At 54.0% G+C, this 15,913-nt stretch overlaps 2 protein-coding genes across 3 annotated transcripts; both read right to left on the bottom strand.

Moving 5' to 3' along the window:
• TOB2 (transducer of ERBB2, 2) lies at nt 1–5,142 on the bottom strand. Its single transcript, XM_035544272.2, has 2 exons — nt 4,849–5,142; nt 1–1,921 (listed from the first exon to the last, which is right to left on the bottom strand). The coding sequence occupies exon 2, from the start codon at nt 1,831–1,833 to the stop codon at nt 811–813; it is 1,023 nt and encodes a 340-aa protein (XP_035400165.1). The 5' UTR covers nt 1,834–1,921; nt 4,849–5,142; the 3' UTR covers nt 1–810.
• A 4,700-nt stretch (nt 5,143–9,842) lies between these two features.
• PHF5A (PHD finger protein 5A) lies at nt 9,843–15,897 on the bottom strand. 2 transcript variants are annotated; one of them, XM_035544325.2, is made up of 4 exons: nt 15,753–15,897; nt 15,249–15,272; nt 13,658–13,824; nt 9,843–10,545 (listed from the first exon to the last, which is right to left on the bottom strand). In XM_035544325.2, the coding sequence occupies exons 1-4, from the start codon at nt 15,802–15,804 to the stop codon at nt 10,456–10,458; spliced, it is 333 nt and encodes a 110-aa protein (XP_035400218.1). In that variant the 5' UTR covers nt 15,805–15,897; the 3' UTR covers nt 9,843–10,455. The 2 variants fall into 2 exon arrangements, with proteins under 2 accessions (XP_035400218.1, XP_035400219.1); XM_035544326.2 differs by lacking the exons at nt 15,249–15,272; nt 15,753–15,897 and adding an exon at nt 14,188–14,297.
• Between the last annotated feature and the right edge of the window lie 16 nt (nt 15,898–15,913).

The following is a 15,913-nucleotide window of genomic DNA, read 5'->3' on the forward strand; positions in this document are numbered from 1 at the left end:
CTCTTTGCCCTCTTCCGTACTCCCGCCACAGCCTCCGGGGAGGCCTCCGTCCCGCCCGGAGGTCCCCCAGCCCCACTGGGCACGTAGAGGCGCTCCCCGTGCCGGGGGGCTGCGGGGACCCTGGCGCAGAAGCGACCTGCGGACCCTTACACCACCACTCAAGACAGCAGCTTCAACAACGTAGCCCTTCCTCTTCCCCACCAGCGCCGCCTCTCGAACTGAAAAGAAAGGAACCCCCTCTCCGAGATAAAAGAGACAAAATTCACAGCTGGCAACGAGAACCCGGACCTGGCACCGAAGGCTCAGCACCGCCCCCGGGGCGGGCGGGCGGTGTTTGCGTACCGCGGGGCTGCCACCCGCTGCTTCCAGCGCGCAGCCCCAGCCCGGCGAGCCCGCGGCAACGCCAGCGCGATGCCCCGAGCCCGCGGGCACAGCCGGGGCTCTCCGTCCACACGCGGAGCCCTAAGGGCAAAGCAGAGCCCGCCCGCCCGCGGCGAGAGCGCGCCCCTCCATCGACACCGGGGGACGGGAACCGAACAACCCTAGGCTCGTCTGAGGAGTAAAAAAAGTGGAGTAGGAAAAAAGCACAGGGACCGAGTTAAAAAACAAGTCAGTGCTTCAGGAGCGCCGCCAGCACAGCGCAACAACACCGGGCTCTCTCATTTTCCAAGAAGCTATATTTATAAGATTTGAATATTTTCTGTATATTTCTAGTTTTCTTTTCTCTCCCTCTTTTTATTTTGTGTGTGTGTGTTGTTGTTGTTGTCTCCCCCCTCCCGCCCCCGCCCCAAATACTCTCCTTCCTCGTGTTCAGTTGGCCAGGACGACGGGCTGGAAAGACTGGCTGGGGTACTGCATGGCGTTCAGGTTGTAGCTGAGTCCTTCCACGAAGGGAGACTTCTCCAAGAAGAGGCTGTTGGTGCTGCCACCGAAGACCTGAGCCATGTCGAAGGTGCCGCCCGTGCCGGCGCCGAACTGCGAGGCCGGCGGGACGCTGCTGGCCTGGCTCTCGCCGGCAGCGCCGTCGAAGAAGAGGCCGCCGGCTCCCGGCGAGCCGCCGCTGTAAACGAACTCCTTGGCGTTGGGGGAGAGCTGCGACTGCGGGGCTTGGCTCCCAGCGCTCCCGACGAAGTTCAGAGAGTGCATGGACAGGGAGAGGCCCTTGTGCTTCAGCAGGTTGGTGGTGGGAGACCGGACCATCCTTGGCTGCGGCGCGGCCCCCGCTCCGCCGCCCCCTCCTCCGGCTCCTCCGCCCTTCTTCATCTTGGTCGAGCCGAACTTGGTGGCGGCGAACGTGGCAGTGGTGAAGGTGATGGGCTGGGCAGAGCGCGGGATGAAGGTGGGGCTGGGCGACTGGCCGAAGGAGGGGGACGGCGAGTTGGACAGCGAGTTGTCCTGGCTGCCGATGGGGACGAACACCTGGGCGTCGGGGTTGAAGCTGCTCTTGATTTCTTTGTCCAGCTCCGCGGCTTGGCAGCCCTCGCTGTCGTCCAGGTAGAGGACCTTGACGGAGCCCTTCTCGCCGATCTGGTAGGACACCTCGAAAGGATCGATCCAGACGCTCAGCTCCTCCGGCACGTTGGCGCGCACATCCTCCACCGCCAGCCCGCTGCGCTTGGCCGCCAGCTCCACCACCGGGTCCACCGTCTCCCCGATGTGGACGCAGCGGTAGCCCGATCCCTTCAGAGGCTTCTCCGGGTACCAGTGACCCTCATATTTCTTCTTCAGCAGGCGCTCTAGCTCCTCACCGAACAGGTCCGCCCGCCTCCGAGGCAGCTTGTTGTACAGGTATGAGATGATGAAGTTAAGAGCAACTTTAATCTCCAGATGCATACTCCCTTCGCAGCAAGCAAGTCAGGGCAGCGTATTGAAAGAGACAAGGTGACACACACACATAGACGAGATTTGGCTCCAAGCAGACCTAGGAAAAGAGAGGAAAAAAGAAGGATGAAGATGAGAAAACAGAATGATTCTCCAATTCTCCGCCTGCTGAGATAAACAGCCGCGCTGTTCCATGAACAAAAGCGGGACGAGGAGGTTGCAGAACGAGCGGTGCTGCTCGCTAGGGGTCTGCCCAAACCTACGAGCCCTCAGAGATGCCGGTGGGGAAGAGCCTCCCCGGTCCTGCGCAGAAGGACTAGGGGTGTAGCTGCTCCCGGCAGCAGGTTACACTTACCTCGCTGCCAAGTACCGCTGCTGACACCAGGCCGGCCACCTGGCTGCTCTGGCAGGACCACGGCAGCACAGTGAGCGCGCCTCCCCGCGCCCGGCGGCTTCCAGCAGGGCTCACCTGCGCCCGCCCGGCCGGAGCGCACGAGCACCACCCGAAAAGCCTCGTGACTCGCTCGGCACCGGGACAGCGGGGCCAGCCCCTCCTCGGGGAGGCCGGGCGGCCGCGCGGAGCTCTGCGTCCTGCTGGCACAGGCGTGGAGGGGAGGCTAAGGAGCGAGGGAGGGTGCTGAGGCGCCAGCTGCCAGGCCGTGTTTACTACCCCTTCACTGGCAAGCGCATAGGTATCTTATTAAGTGTACCCGGTTGAGGCTCTGCCTACCTACGAGCCTAAAATCCCAGCTTAATTTGGATGGGGGCAGGGCCACGAGACACGTAGGTGCCGACAGCCTGTCCACAGTTCACATCCCTCATCCCTGAGCAGGGGGCCGGGCTGTGCCAGGGCCCGGTACCTGCTTAATAAAACCCAAAATTGCTTGCTGATGACTGAAGCCTTCCTTTCTTCCCTCCCTCCCGAGGAAGTCCCTGGAATTGGGAGAACCCACAGAAGCCCGGTGTGAAGCCACAACACTCAGCTCTCCCATTACACGCGGATTTGTGAGTGTTTGCCTGGGCACGAACCCCCCACGTAGGTCAGCACCTCGCTCCACCACCCATCCAAAGCACCGAAGCAAACGAATCCCACAGCTATTTTACGAGGAAGCACGCTTCCAGCAGCCCACACGCCTCTCCACGGGCGAGCAGAATATCCAGTTTTTAATTGGCGGCTTAGTCAGAGGCTGCTCAGCCTTCAGCTGCCCTCACCTTGCTCAAACAGACACACTGCGTTCAACTGTCTTCCTAAAATGGGCTTCGGGGATGCTCTCACGCAGCGCTCAGCGGTGTTTACGTCGTGTGCCAATTATTTGGGGGTGGGGACGGAGCACAAACATCGGATGTCAGTAGTCCCCTGAGAGACCGGGAACCCGCGCAGCACGGCCACGTACCCAGGCCAGCAGCCTCAGTCAGGAGGCGGAAGGACTGACCAGACTCGTTTGCTTGGTCTGGGTTAGTGGACGAAAAGAATTAAATAAGCAAACTCTAAGGAAACCCTCAAGTATTTTTAGGCTTTGTTACTAAAAAACAGGGCGTGGATTCTATGGTTTTTTTTTTTCAGTACTAATCCAAGCCCAAGGAGGCTTAGTTTAAGGACTACAGCAACCAAAAGCAAATCCCACACCTTGAGTCTGCCAACAACGAGGTCAGTTCTGGAAGGAATCCCCCTCAGGTTTAACTCAACAACAAAAAAAAACACACGAACAAGAGGATGGAAAGTGGGAGTGAAGTCTTGCCTTTAACACCTGCTTTAAGGAATTCCTGAGGTGTAACAAGTTGTGATAGGGCGCTGGGGCCTGAGCAAGAACAGATGAACACCAAAGAAGAAACAAGCAACCAGAGTTTTTGCAGGGCCCAGCAAGGAGGTGCCATTTCAGAAGGGAGGAGCGTCAGTGCTGAGACAAAGCCCTTTCTGGAGAAAACAGCATCAGGCAAAACCCCGAAGAGCCCATCTCTAAGTGTTAAAGAGCACTTGTAAGGCCTGTGCTACCTCAAGGGGGGGTTGTGTGATACCACGCTGGACCTTTGGCTTTGAGGCACCTGGGGGAGCAGGCAGCTTGGCATCCCAGCAAACTATGCGCGAAGAGAACAGTTTGTTCATCTTGTGTGGTAAATCCTAATCCTGACCCCAAATTTAGCAAGAAATGAGAATTTGCAGGCTGAGAATGGCACGAAGCCGTGTTTGTCACCACCCTAACAGCAACACAAACGCCTCAGTGCACGTTGAGGGTCCCCATCCTCATCGACCTTCTGCAGAAGGCAGCAAGGAGACAACTACAGCTCGCTGCCTCCTCTCCTTTTCCTTTTGTCAAGCAGTCCTCCCCCTGTCTAAAAGGGGCACGCTCTGTAAATTAACCGTGACGAGAACGTGTTAATCGGCCTAACGACACCCGCCGTGCCCCCCTGCCCGCCCGCCCCCTCAGGGGGGACACCCGGCGGCCATCAGCGGTGACCCAGCCGCGGCGCCTCCCGCCGGCCGCGAAGCACGCTGGGACTTGTAGTCCGCGCGCCCCCCCCGCCCCGCCCCGCTCCCCGTGACCTACTTCCCCCCCGAACTACGGCTCCCGGCGTGCCCCGCGCGGGGGGCCCGGCCCGCCGCCCCGGCTCTGCCTCGGCGGGGCAGGGCGCAAAATTTTCCACGGCACATGCGCCCCGCCCGCACCCGCCCCGCAGCGCGGCGCCGGGGGCCGGCGGGCAGCCGCCGCCCCCCTCTCCCCTCCCTCCTCCTCTTCCTCCTCCTTCCCCTCCGCCAGGGCCCGGAGCCCCCGGCCGGGCACGACCCAAGGACGGGGGGCAGCCGCTGTTTGCCCCCCCCAGCAGCCGCAGAGCCCCGCAGCGGGGCTGCCCCCCCGTTAAGGCGCCTTTGTTACAGCGGGGATGGGCATAGGGGGGGTGTGGGGACGGGGGGGGAGCCCCGACACCGGTGACTTTCACACCCCCCCCCCAAGCCCCGCTAGCCGCCCGGGGGTGAGGGGAGCAGCCCCCAGCGCAGCCCACAAAGGGCCCCCCCCAGCCCCCACTTACTTCGTCCTCGGCTCCGGGCGCTGCGTGCGGGTCCCTGCCCCGTCCCTCGCCTTCTCCCTGCCCGGCGCTGTCCTGCGGTTCCCTCCGCGGGGCGGGGTCCTTCCTCCGCGGGGCTGGGGCCCGGAGGGGTGCCGGGGGACGGCCGGGAGGTGAGGTGCGGGTACCGCTGCCCTGCGCCCGCCGCCGGCCTGGCCTCGCCTCGGCCCGGAGCCGCCCGCGCCCTGGCCCCAAGTGAGCCAACTCACGGCAAACTTTCACCCTTAGCAACCCCGCGCACGGATCCGCGCTGCGCCCCGCGTGATGCGGCTCCGGGGGGCGGGCCGGGACTACTTCCCGCTGCCTCCGCCCCTCCGCGCCTCACGGGGCGCGAGGGGGGGCGGGGGGGGGGGGGCGCTGCGTGTCTGTCTTTTTTCCCTTCCTCCACCACTGTATTTATTTATTTATCTATTTATTTATTTATTTATCTATTTATTTATTTATTATTTCTTCCAGGAGGGGATTGAGCGTGGCTCAAGCGGTCGGGGGGGGGGGATTGACCCGCGGCTTAGCCCGGACCCTGCCCTGCCCGGAGCCCCCTCAGGGATCACCACCGTCCCCTGAGGGGATGAGGCCGAGCCGCTGGAGCCGCCCCCGCGCCTCCACCCCCTCGGCTCCGCGGACTATTTAGCCACCTCACAGCCGTGCGCTTCCGCCCCCAGCGTAGGGCCGGCCCGGCCGCGGCGGAGGCGGCGAAGGGCCCGCAAGGTGCGCGAGCGGCCCCCGTGCTAAAAATAACTGCGGCGTGTTAGCAACAGCATCCCCATTGGCCGGCCCGGCCCGGCGGCGCCTCCGGATTGGTGCTCCGCTTCAGCCAGTGAGCCGCTGGGGGTGTGCGCGCGGCGCGGGGGCCGCCGGGAGTTGTAGTTCCCGGGCGGCGAGGCCCGGCCGCAGGCGGTGTGGGGAGCACGGGCGGCTGCCACCGCCCCGTCGCGGTCCCTGTCACGGAGCGGATCGGCCGGCCCTGAGCTGAGCCCGTGAAATCCTCCCCCGTTTTCCTTTGTTCTGAGTTCCCCAGGAAAAATCTCATCCCGGAGTCGGGTTTAATCTTGTAATTGGATCTTCTCGGCACACGGGCTGACGTGCAAACGTTGAATTTACACCCGTTTCAGAAGGGTGCCTCACGAGTGCCTCCAAAGCCACTCCCTGTCCCCCGGTTAAATAATTCTCCATAGCATCTGTCCCCCAAACACTAAAATATCCAGTTACACTGAATATCAAGCTCCTCTCTTGCCCTACGTCCACCAAGACCTTCAGCACCTTTCTGGGCTTTGCCTCTCCTCCCTTGCTCAGGACCCCTTTACCTGAGGGACTTTAGGTACTGCCTTGGGATTTTAGGTAATTTGCCACTGAAGAGGGCTTTTGAAGCCAGTCAACGCCACACATTAAGAAATCTGTTAAGAAATCTGTCAATACCGTCCTTTCCAGACACTGCAACAGCAGCCACCGTCGCTCATTTTCTCACTGATAAAAAAAAAAAAAAGGCAAAACAACTTTGGAACATTTTTCTTCTGTAGGGGAAGGGAGAGAAGGGGAAGATTTATAAGAGCTATTACCAGCAGCCTTATTTTCATCGCTTCTGGTTTAAAGGGAATTTAGCTACAAAAGAACACATTTTTTCTAATGCTCCCTTGCTTGGCTGGAAACCAAATCCTGCTGTCAGGAAATTAAAATGACGGCGCTATTTTTAGCACCATTAAGAAAAAAAAAGGCAATTACATTGCTAAAATGCTATTGTTGTTTTAATTAGGCGTTACTAAGAGGGCGTTACACGTTAGGGCTCTTTAAAATACCTGCGCCTTGACCGCGCTCCTTTAATTATCTGCTCGCTGGTACGCACGCACGCGGAGGAATCCTGTCACCGGAGGAATCCTGTCACCGTATCCGCTCCCGCATTCTCGGCCATTTGGCTGTTACGTCAAGGCAAAGCTCCCCGGTCACACGCACACGGCCAGGGCAGGAATCACCAAGCCGCCAGGGCAGAGCCAGTCCGGGCAGGCAGGTTAGAGCCGGGCATAATTAACAGCGCCGGATCCCGAGTCCTCTTTACATTCAAGTCACACGACAACCTCAAGGAAATGGATTTTTTTTTGTTCCCCTGCTATCGACATAGGCAAATTGACAACTCCAGCTGATCCCCGTACTGAGAAAATAACAGCTCCTGCGCAGACAGGGGTTCTGAAGCAGGATTTCATCTGCGCAGCTCCCCCAGGGAAAGTTTGAGGTGGACTCGGGGCATTTGCTTACCTCATTTTTTATTTTTTTTATTAAAGGCAGTGCTTCAGGCTCAAGGGCTTTGTCAAGACAAGGTCTAGGTGATTCAATGGGCTGGAGGTGTGTTACGAGAGTTATTTGCTGAGCTCAGTTGGAAGTTGTGACACCGTAGCTGGTCTTTGGTCTGAAGAGGCATGGAACAGGGAACAACCCGATTTCAAAAGGCAGCGATGCCTTGTTAGTACTGGCAACAGAGGCCAATTTCTTAATAGGCCAAGAGTTCCCATGCCTCTCCTCCCCCCCCACTGCAAACAACTGAAATAAAAGGATTTTTTACTTATTACATAACATCCTTTGGATTGAAAAAAAAAAAAGGAAAAAAAGGCAGTAACTCTACCTTGAAAAGTAACGGCAGGAAAGCATTTAGCTCCCTGCAACCAGGATTCATGGCCAGCACCGCGGGAGTTGAGCCGCCACCAAGAGGCCGCGTCCCTCCCGCCCTTCCTTGCGGTTGTCACACAAGCCCTTCGCAGCCCCGAATCGCCTGAACTGGGAGCCCCACGGCCTGGTGATGCCCTCCCAGGCCTCAGCAGGCACGCAGGAGCAGGACGCTTCTTGTCCCGCTCCCCATTCCCCACCCCAGCAAGGAAGCGTCCCCTTTAGTACGTGCTCTGGTCCTCAGTACCACCAGGAAATCTTGTACCGGACAAGAGCTGTTTCAACGAGTTTCACTTTGTTTATCTGCTTAGGTAACAAATACCGCTCTTTCCTGGTGGCCGCGCCTCGGTTTCATTTGCTGGTGACCAGAAACACTACCACGCAAGCAAGACTGACTTTTTTCCAGGCTGCCCAACTGCATCCATTGCCCTTCTCTGCACGAGCAGCTTTAGGGCGACGTCCTGTCCGTGCTCTGAAAGTACCAGAAAGGCAGCGGCGCTGAACTGAGCTGAGCAACATTTGGCATTCTCCCCAGGGCTGTCTGAGCAAACAAGGCAAAGGGAAAAGAGCCTGTCCCTCCCTCTCTCCACCTGCCCAGTGACTCAGAACAACTAGAAATGGCAGCTTCACTCCCATCGCTGCCAGGACGCAGACCGATATACCCGGCAGCGTGAGGGCACCGCGAGTGCCAAGAAAGTAAGTGTGCTCAGCCGTTTTGGGGGTGGGGGAAGGGATGGGGAATCTCGGATCTCTATAGCAACCCCTGGCTGCCTGATCCTGCTAAATGATCAGGGACAAGGGCTGCTCCAAAATTACATCTTCTAGGGGTCCCTGCACCGGGGGCAGTAACAGGCAAAAGAAGTAATTCAAACTTCATTTCCCTCTGCCCTCGCCGAATGACTTTTCTCAGCTTAGAAACTTTGGGGAAGGAAAAGAAAGCAGAAAAGATACGTACAAGCCTTCTGCGTTCCTCATGTGGTAATCTGGGTGGCCTGACTGAGGGCGAGTGATAACTTCTGGTCAAAGTGTGATAAAGTTCCAGGTACAAAACAATCTGCATGTCATGCGCCGGTTTTAAAGAAACACGGAATTTAACACAGCTGAGAATGGCTGTGACACGAGCTTCCAAGCCAGGAACAAGAGCCTGCCACTTATTCCGGCAGCAGCAGGTCGAGAGAAGGGGTTTGCAGGAACCACAGAACCAGCATGAACCATAGAACCAGGAACCATGGGACCAGAACCAAGAACTGAGTATCTTGGCAAATGGCACCCACGTTAGTAAAAATTAACCAGAAACTGTGTAAGGGAACCAAGGTGCAGAGAAGAAAACATACAGACGCTCTCAGGACTCCAAAAAGCTTGAAAGAGAAAAACTGACAATTAATAGCTGGGGGGAGGGAGGGAGGGGGGGGGAGGGAGGAGCAGCTAAGATATCTGTAGGAGCAGTCGTGGCTAGAGCCAGCTGCAGCAAGAAATTACTTTTAAGGGAAGGATTACAACTTGCCTGCTTGTTTTCACTCTTAGCTAAAACACCTAAAGAGCTGTAGCAGGCAGAAGAGGTATCCAAGACACAGAGGAGTTGGAAGAATCAGTACTAGCCTCGGGGGAATAACTGAAGTCCCAGAAGGTGCCTTATGCAGGCTCTACAGCCTGAGACTGGGCAAAGAGAATCCCCTTAGTGTAGGGCACGCTCTGCTCTGACTACGAAGCCCTTAATGACCACGGGGCATGCTGAGGTAGGCCCCTAATTTAACCACCTGGGGCACGCACGCGGTAGCAGGGAACTCAGTTATGCCTCTGCATAAAGGCACCCGTTCCCCGCTCTCTGCTGAGCAAACAGACTGCTTTTAGCCTGTGCTGGTATTTGACAACCAAGCAGCCTCTGGTTTTCAGCAGGCATAGGGCTAACAGCCTAGAACACAATAGTTGGTTTCCCGTTACAGCAGGGAAGGCTTTAACTTATTCACAAGAACAGGACGGCGAGTCAAATAGCTTAGTAGGTTTTAGAAAGGGATTGGATGTTTGCATGGTGAAACAACATCCCCAGCCGTATTAGCCAGGATAAGGGTTACCAGCTCAGCGATCCTCGCGCTGCGGGACAAAATGCTCAGTGGCTGGGATCACACGCACACAAAAGCGATAGCCGTTCCCCGAAGCTCCTTGCAGCAAGGTCACGGGGCCGCAAGCAGCCGCTGTCCGAACCCAGATAACCCACTGTGCACTTCTGGCTGGGCTAAGCCCGTGCCTCCCCAGAAAGCTCCAGAGAGGCTAGACACAGGGTGAACCCGAGAGAAATCCTTGTTATAAAAAAAAAAAAAAAAGAGAAGCTTTATTGGTTTGCATCCTACAGGAACGGTTACAGAAAGGGCCTTGGATTAATCTGACAAAGAAAACATGGAACAGCTGTGTTCTCCCTAGGACAGCACCAGCCACCAGCACTGCTAGGTTCCTTACGAAACAGGGCAGCCTGGAAATATACTGGAGGAAGAAGGGTGGGGGAGCGGGCACACGGGTCTGTGCTCCAATCCTGATGTGTGGTGCGATTTCTAACGACCGAGAGGAGGGATGGTAAGAACGCACACAGGGTGTTTCCCCACACCAGAAAGGGCACTTGCTTTTTACTGGGCTGGTCTCCTCCATATGTTAATACTTGCTCACCAGGACTTTTTTTTAGCGAGCTGGAACAACTACTAGAAAAGCTTCTGAGAATGCAGACACAATCCGCATTTGCTCTTTCTGATAGTCCTGACCAGGTTTCGGTCCCCACTCAGTCTGCTACTTCTCCAGCTCCAAGCATACTACCAGATTTATACTGCCTTAGAAAATGTAATCAGCTGCTTCTCAATAATAGTAAAGTCCAGAGGTGTTCCAAGGCCCTCTCGCCAACCTGACAGGACGTGTAGCTGCAAACAGATAGGATCACCTCTTCTTGAATCCGTACTTTTTCCTTTCGTAGAAGAGATCCGTCTTGGAACTGCCCAGGTTGACGATCTTGGGGCAACCATCTCTCTGGAAGAAAAGAGGATGTAAGGTAGGAGCTGGGCAAACAGAACATCATCATCACATACACAGTTCCAGCATGTTCCCAGTTCCGTCCCTCCCCACGCTGTCCTCAACACACATTTCTCCTCTGTAAGGAGACACACATTTTCCTCTGTAAGCAAACTGCCCTCCAACTCTGGTTACTACCAGCAAGAGAGTACGAGAGAGAAGAGGACGGATGCCTTTTTAACATTACTCTAGGACACTCTCTCTCTTCAGGTGAAGAAGGAGAACAGCTCATATAACATCAGCAGTTTAATGAAAAGGATGCTTAGTGCCTCAAGCCTGGCTTCTTTCTAAATTAGGATACAGAGGATTTATAGGGCCCAGAGGAGTAACCTTTCCCCTCCTTAGCCACAAGGAATCTTGTTGCTTTAGGCGTCACTAAGCCATTCTTGGGTTGAGAGACCCCTCTCAGCTGCGACAGCAGAACTGATTCTCGGATTTCCTGCAGGCTGGATTGATTACTGCAGAGACTACGTGGCCATCTCGGGGGAGGACGGCTGTTCCCAGCAGCCACATGGCTAAGTCCTTGCACCTGAATTCCAGTAGACGATACGAAAAAAAAGCCACAAGAAAAGCAAGAAGGGGAGCAGGAGAGACCCACCTCTGGGGCACGGCTGTAAACACAAAGCAGAGCCATGCACGTCTCTATAGCAGGGAACATTTGTCAGCGGGCCACCTGAGCCCAGCATCTGCATAACTCTTGAGGGCAAAATGTTGTGGCTGGCAACAGCAGCTGAGGGGCCCAGCAGGCAGAGGAACACGTGTCCTTGACCGTTGTGTAAGCCTGAGTGGATTAGGTTTAGAAAGCCTCCGGGCAGATGTCAGCCACTGCAGAAATTGCACCCAAGCTGTGCCACCAACACCGGCTCCTGTGCAGGAGAGGCAACCTGGCGGGGAGGGTCTGCGTGGTAGAAGTAACAGGAGAGGGGGAGGGTGGAAAAATCACCTGCCACAATTTATCTCTAGCTACTGCCTTGTTATTTGACTTTGAACCTCAATAGTGGGACTCTTCCAAGCCTTGCCTCCCACAATCCAGGGAGCCTGTGACAAACTTGACAGCATTATTGCAGGGCTCTGTTCGTTCTTCCACCTCCTCATAAGGAGGCAGCAGATGAGCATGCTCCTGTCCCCCAAGAAAGGATTGTATTTTGCAACTCGCAGCTGCCCTGGATGACAAGGCGGGATCTTGGCCCTTACCCACAGATAGAACTGAGATGAAACAAAACCTCATTCCTCCCTCCGTCAGAACAAACAAACCACGACTAACCAGACCCTTTGCACTGTGCCCAAGAGCATTCCGCCTCCTCCATTTTACTATCTGCTTTCTTGCTTCATGTTCTTGTTCAGATTCTCTCGTGAGGAAGAAGGAAGATCGAGTGCTATAAGTGAAACCCTGGACTGGTAGAGCTTCAGGTACAGAGCTCTGTCCATCTGCTTTTCCTATCCAGGTCAGCACCAGCTACTGTCGTTGTGACATGCAGCACCCTCAGCAGTTCTTGCTCCGGGCACCCTACACCTGTGCCAGCACTGTTCGATCCCACAAGGCAATCACTTCAAATCTGCTCCTTCAGATCTGCAGCCTCACATCTGCAACAGTCCCTAACATCTGAGTTTGCTGGTACAGAGCAATGGTCTTCACCCACAGCAGCCTTCATTCGGTTATCAAAATACCTCAGTTTTGACCTGCCACTCTGCTCCTCCAGCTCTGTATTTCTATAACCCTCCCCTGCAGAGCAGCTGACTGTTTCAGACCTGAACCAGACATGATAGCGTAGATGTGAGCCTAGGTTATGAAAAATACCCATTAGAAATCAATATGAATTGGTAAAAATACAAAAAACAAGCCTATTTTACTGATGACTTATCAAGCCGGGTGTTTTGGTTCCACAGGTAAGTCAACGAAACCACTAGCTCTTACAGCATTTCTAAATGCGGGAGGCAGCAGCAGCATTTCTATCCACACGCAACATTCAGATCCGAAGGAAGATTATGGTCTTGTCAGACCTAACGCCTAAATTCAGATGAGGGCTTGCCCCCGTCCTGACTTTAGCTGCAGACCTTTAGAGAAAATATAGGCGGGTGCTGCAGAAAATGAAACCAGCGACTCAGTCAGCTGAGCGTGTTTCTCTAAATCAATCAGAACCCTTCTCGGCGTGTTCTCTGTCAACATTAGGGTGTGCTGGAGACTGTGTTTGCAAAGGACCCAACCCATAAACCAAACAACCCTTAGGAGATAATCTCTATCAGGTCCATATTCTGGCATACTGCAACTGTAAGCATCCTGTTCTGGCTTCTCCCTACCTCATTTGCAGTTCTTCATGACCTGCGCTCGCTGTGGTGGATATTAACAAATACCTACAGGGGGTGAACAGCTGCCTCATTCCACATGCACAGCGGCTATCTTTCAGGAGAAGAGGATTAAACAGCACTGATTACAGAAATAAGAGATCGTTACACCACAGAGTGTTGGCAGAAAAAGAGGTGTTTACAATGCAGACACTGCAGACAGAAATAAAAAAAAAAAAATCACATCCCACTGAAATTATACAAGAAAATTTAAACTTGTGGAAGACAATTAGTGGAGCAAGGACACGGGGCACTAATATCTCTCTTTACTTGTAGTCCAAAGGAATACAGGGTGGTGACTTCACCTGCATAACAGTACCGTACATGACTCGGTCAGTGACTGATCACAGACTCTTCATGAGGAGCTGCTCCTGCCCCTGCCTTTGCAGTGTCTGAAATACTTCTGACCCTAATAAAACGCAGGCTGAGGGATCCAGCAAGGTAACACCTGAACATGGTAACAAGCAGTGTGTGGAGGAAGTGAACTCTTTGGGTTGCAGAGAGTCAGGGCACTGCTTGCTATCTCAAAATCCTTTACAGTCACTGGGAACTAACAACAGGGGAAGAAAGGTACAAGGTAATGAAAAGCAGCGCTAATTCTGGGAGTGGAAGCCAAGTGTCCAATGTCCCAACACTAATCTCACTAGCTCGAAGTCCCTTTAAAGATAAGCATGGCTATTAAAGAAAAAACATAACCAATTCAGCCGGAGGCTGAATGACAACGTACATCTTTTTCCTGGATGGTGCACTCCTTGCAGTAGTAGGCATCAGATACTCCTGGACCCCCGCAGATCACGCAGCGTCCTTGGTAGGAGCCGTAGTTACACTCATCGCATATGCGCACGAGTGTGCAGGGCCGCACGTACGAGTCACAGATCACACATTTGCCATCACCTGAAAGTAAAACAGTCTTTGGTTACAGAACATCCTTTTCTCCACCCTCACACAGAAAAAAAGGTTCCTAAACTTGCCTATATACTCAAAGACATCATAATTGGACTGCAGAAATTTATTTTACAGGCACAGGGTGCAACTTTATATTTGCACGTGGACTTCAGAGGAACAAGGGCCTGCAATATCTGAGTTGTTTTGCTTTTTTTTTTAATCTTGCATATACACATCCAGAGAAGAAACCCAAGGACACGTCTTTTATGATTAGCTAGCACCTGCTTAGCTCATACCCGTACTTGTACCCTACAGTTTTTCTGTTTTTTCACTTGTGAAAAAATGCCGGACTGACAGGACTAGTGTCCTTACCTATGCAGCAGCAGTGTAAGCTTCTCCCACAGAGCCACATCAACAAAAGTCTGGAGTTACCATCCTCAGAGAGATGGGATAAGAGATTGTACTTGTGGTCCTTTTAATCCTTCATCTGTGAGAAGGCCAAAGAAAGGGCAAACTGGCATAAACAGCCACTTCACAAAGTTGCTCTTGCTTTCTCACAAGGAACTGAGTGAAATTCAAGCACTCTTATCATACAGGCAAAGAGCCATCAGATGCCATTGACAGTCTGCTGTGCTGGACCCGATCCAAAACACTGACCTAGAGATGAAAGGCTTCGTATCTTATTACCAGTTCCCAAGGTATCTAATCCTTACTCCCACAAACAGCTCATCTAACCTGCTCGTAAATCTCCATCCTGACAGCCCTCGGCTACTACCAGTGGGAATCTGTTTAACTCCTGCATGTTCCTGAAAGCAATTTTGTTACTTCGGACTGTTTCTCCCCACTTCATGTATTTTCACGCTAATTTGGAGTCCAAAACTAGTCAGCTTACTTGTACTGTGCCCTTAAAGGATCTAGTGAATGCTCATACTCTTTCTTCCCTTCTACAGCTGAGCACTGGCATTTGACTGTGTGTATTTATCCGTTCTATCTCTAGACATTTTTATCCATCCATTTCCCATTCTCAAGGTGTGAAGTCAGATTCCAAAAACGTGTTCTTTTTTTCCTTCTCTGTAGTGATCAGGCCGATCGTTTTGCATTCTGGATTACAAGGAATCAATCAAGAAGTCACTGTAGCTACAGCCACTGAAAATGCTGGCAGCATACACTCTAGAGTAGCACACTTCTGTGACAGTGTATTTGAGCGCTGTCTTTGTAAGTACTCACTGATTTACCCTTGCTCTACAGGCTTACACTTGGATAAATACACAAGTAGCTCTTCCCATCCCAAAGAGCTGTTTGTCCACCGGTTTTTTGTTTGTAACACCAAGTTATCGGTACAGTAAAAAGCGAATGCAATCCTGAAAACCGAACGGGGTGCTCTAACCACGGCACCGGGTTCTCAACCATTTTTATACGGAAAATACACTTACATTTTTCGCAAAGTCTTCCAATCGCTGTAGGAAGAAAAAGAATAAAAAAGTATTAGTTAGGGTGGAAGCAGGTGAAGAATATAAATATGAGATTTAGTTAAGGCCAAAGCAGGAGAATATAAATACGGGCTTGAATACAAATTGATTATCTTGGGCAGTCAGCAGTCTTTTTTTTTAAAGGAGAACACAGAAAGAGTTTGGACATAATACAATAACGTTTGTGATACATAATGTATGTCCTAGGCTCGTCGAGGAAGAGCAAAGTTCAGATGCGCCGTGAGGGGTCAACGGCACCCGCTGACAGTAAGACAATTCATGCTCATTATTCCCCTTTAATCACAGCCGAGGTAAATGTAAATTAAAATTAATATTTAAAGCTGCGAGAGGGGGTCGGGTCAGGGGTCAGGAGGGGCCCCCCTCACACGCAGCCGCCCAGCGAGGCCGCGGGTGCCCCGTCCGTGGGGTGCCCAGGGGACGGGGGGGGGGCTCCCACCGGCCGCTCACCGACGCCCGCCTGCTTGCGGCAGAAGATGAGGTCCGGGTGGTGCTTGGCCATGGCGCCGCCGCCGCCGCCCCGCGCCGCTCGCCGCTCGCCCGCGCTGCCCCGGTCCTGGCCGCGGTGAGCGCAGCGCCCGCACCAGCGGCTCCCTGAGCGGCGACACCGA

This window comes from Cygnus atratus, chromosome 1, assembly GCF_013377495.2.
Source record: "Cygnus atratus isolate AKBS03 ecotype Queensland, Australia chromosome 1, CAtr_DNAZoo_HiC_assembly, whole genome shotgun sequence".
Taxonomy (NCBI): domain Eukaryota; kingdom Metazoa; phylum Chordata; class Aves; order Anseriformes; family Anatidae; genus Cygnus; species Cygnus atratus.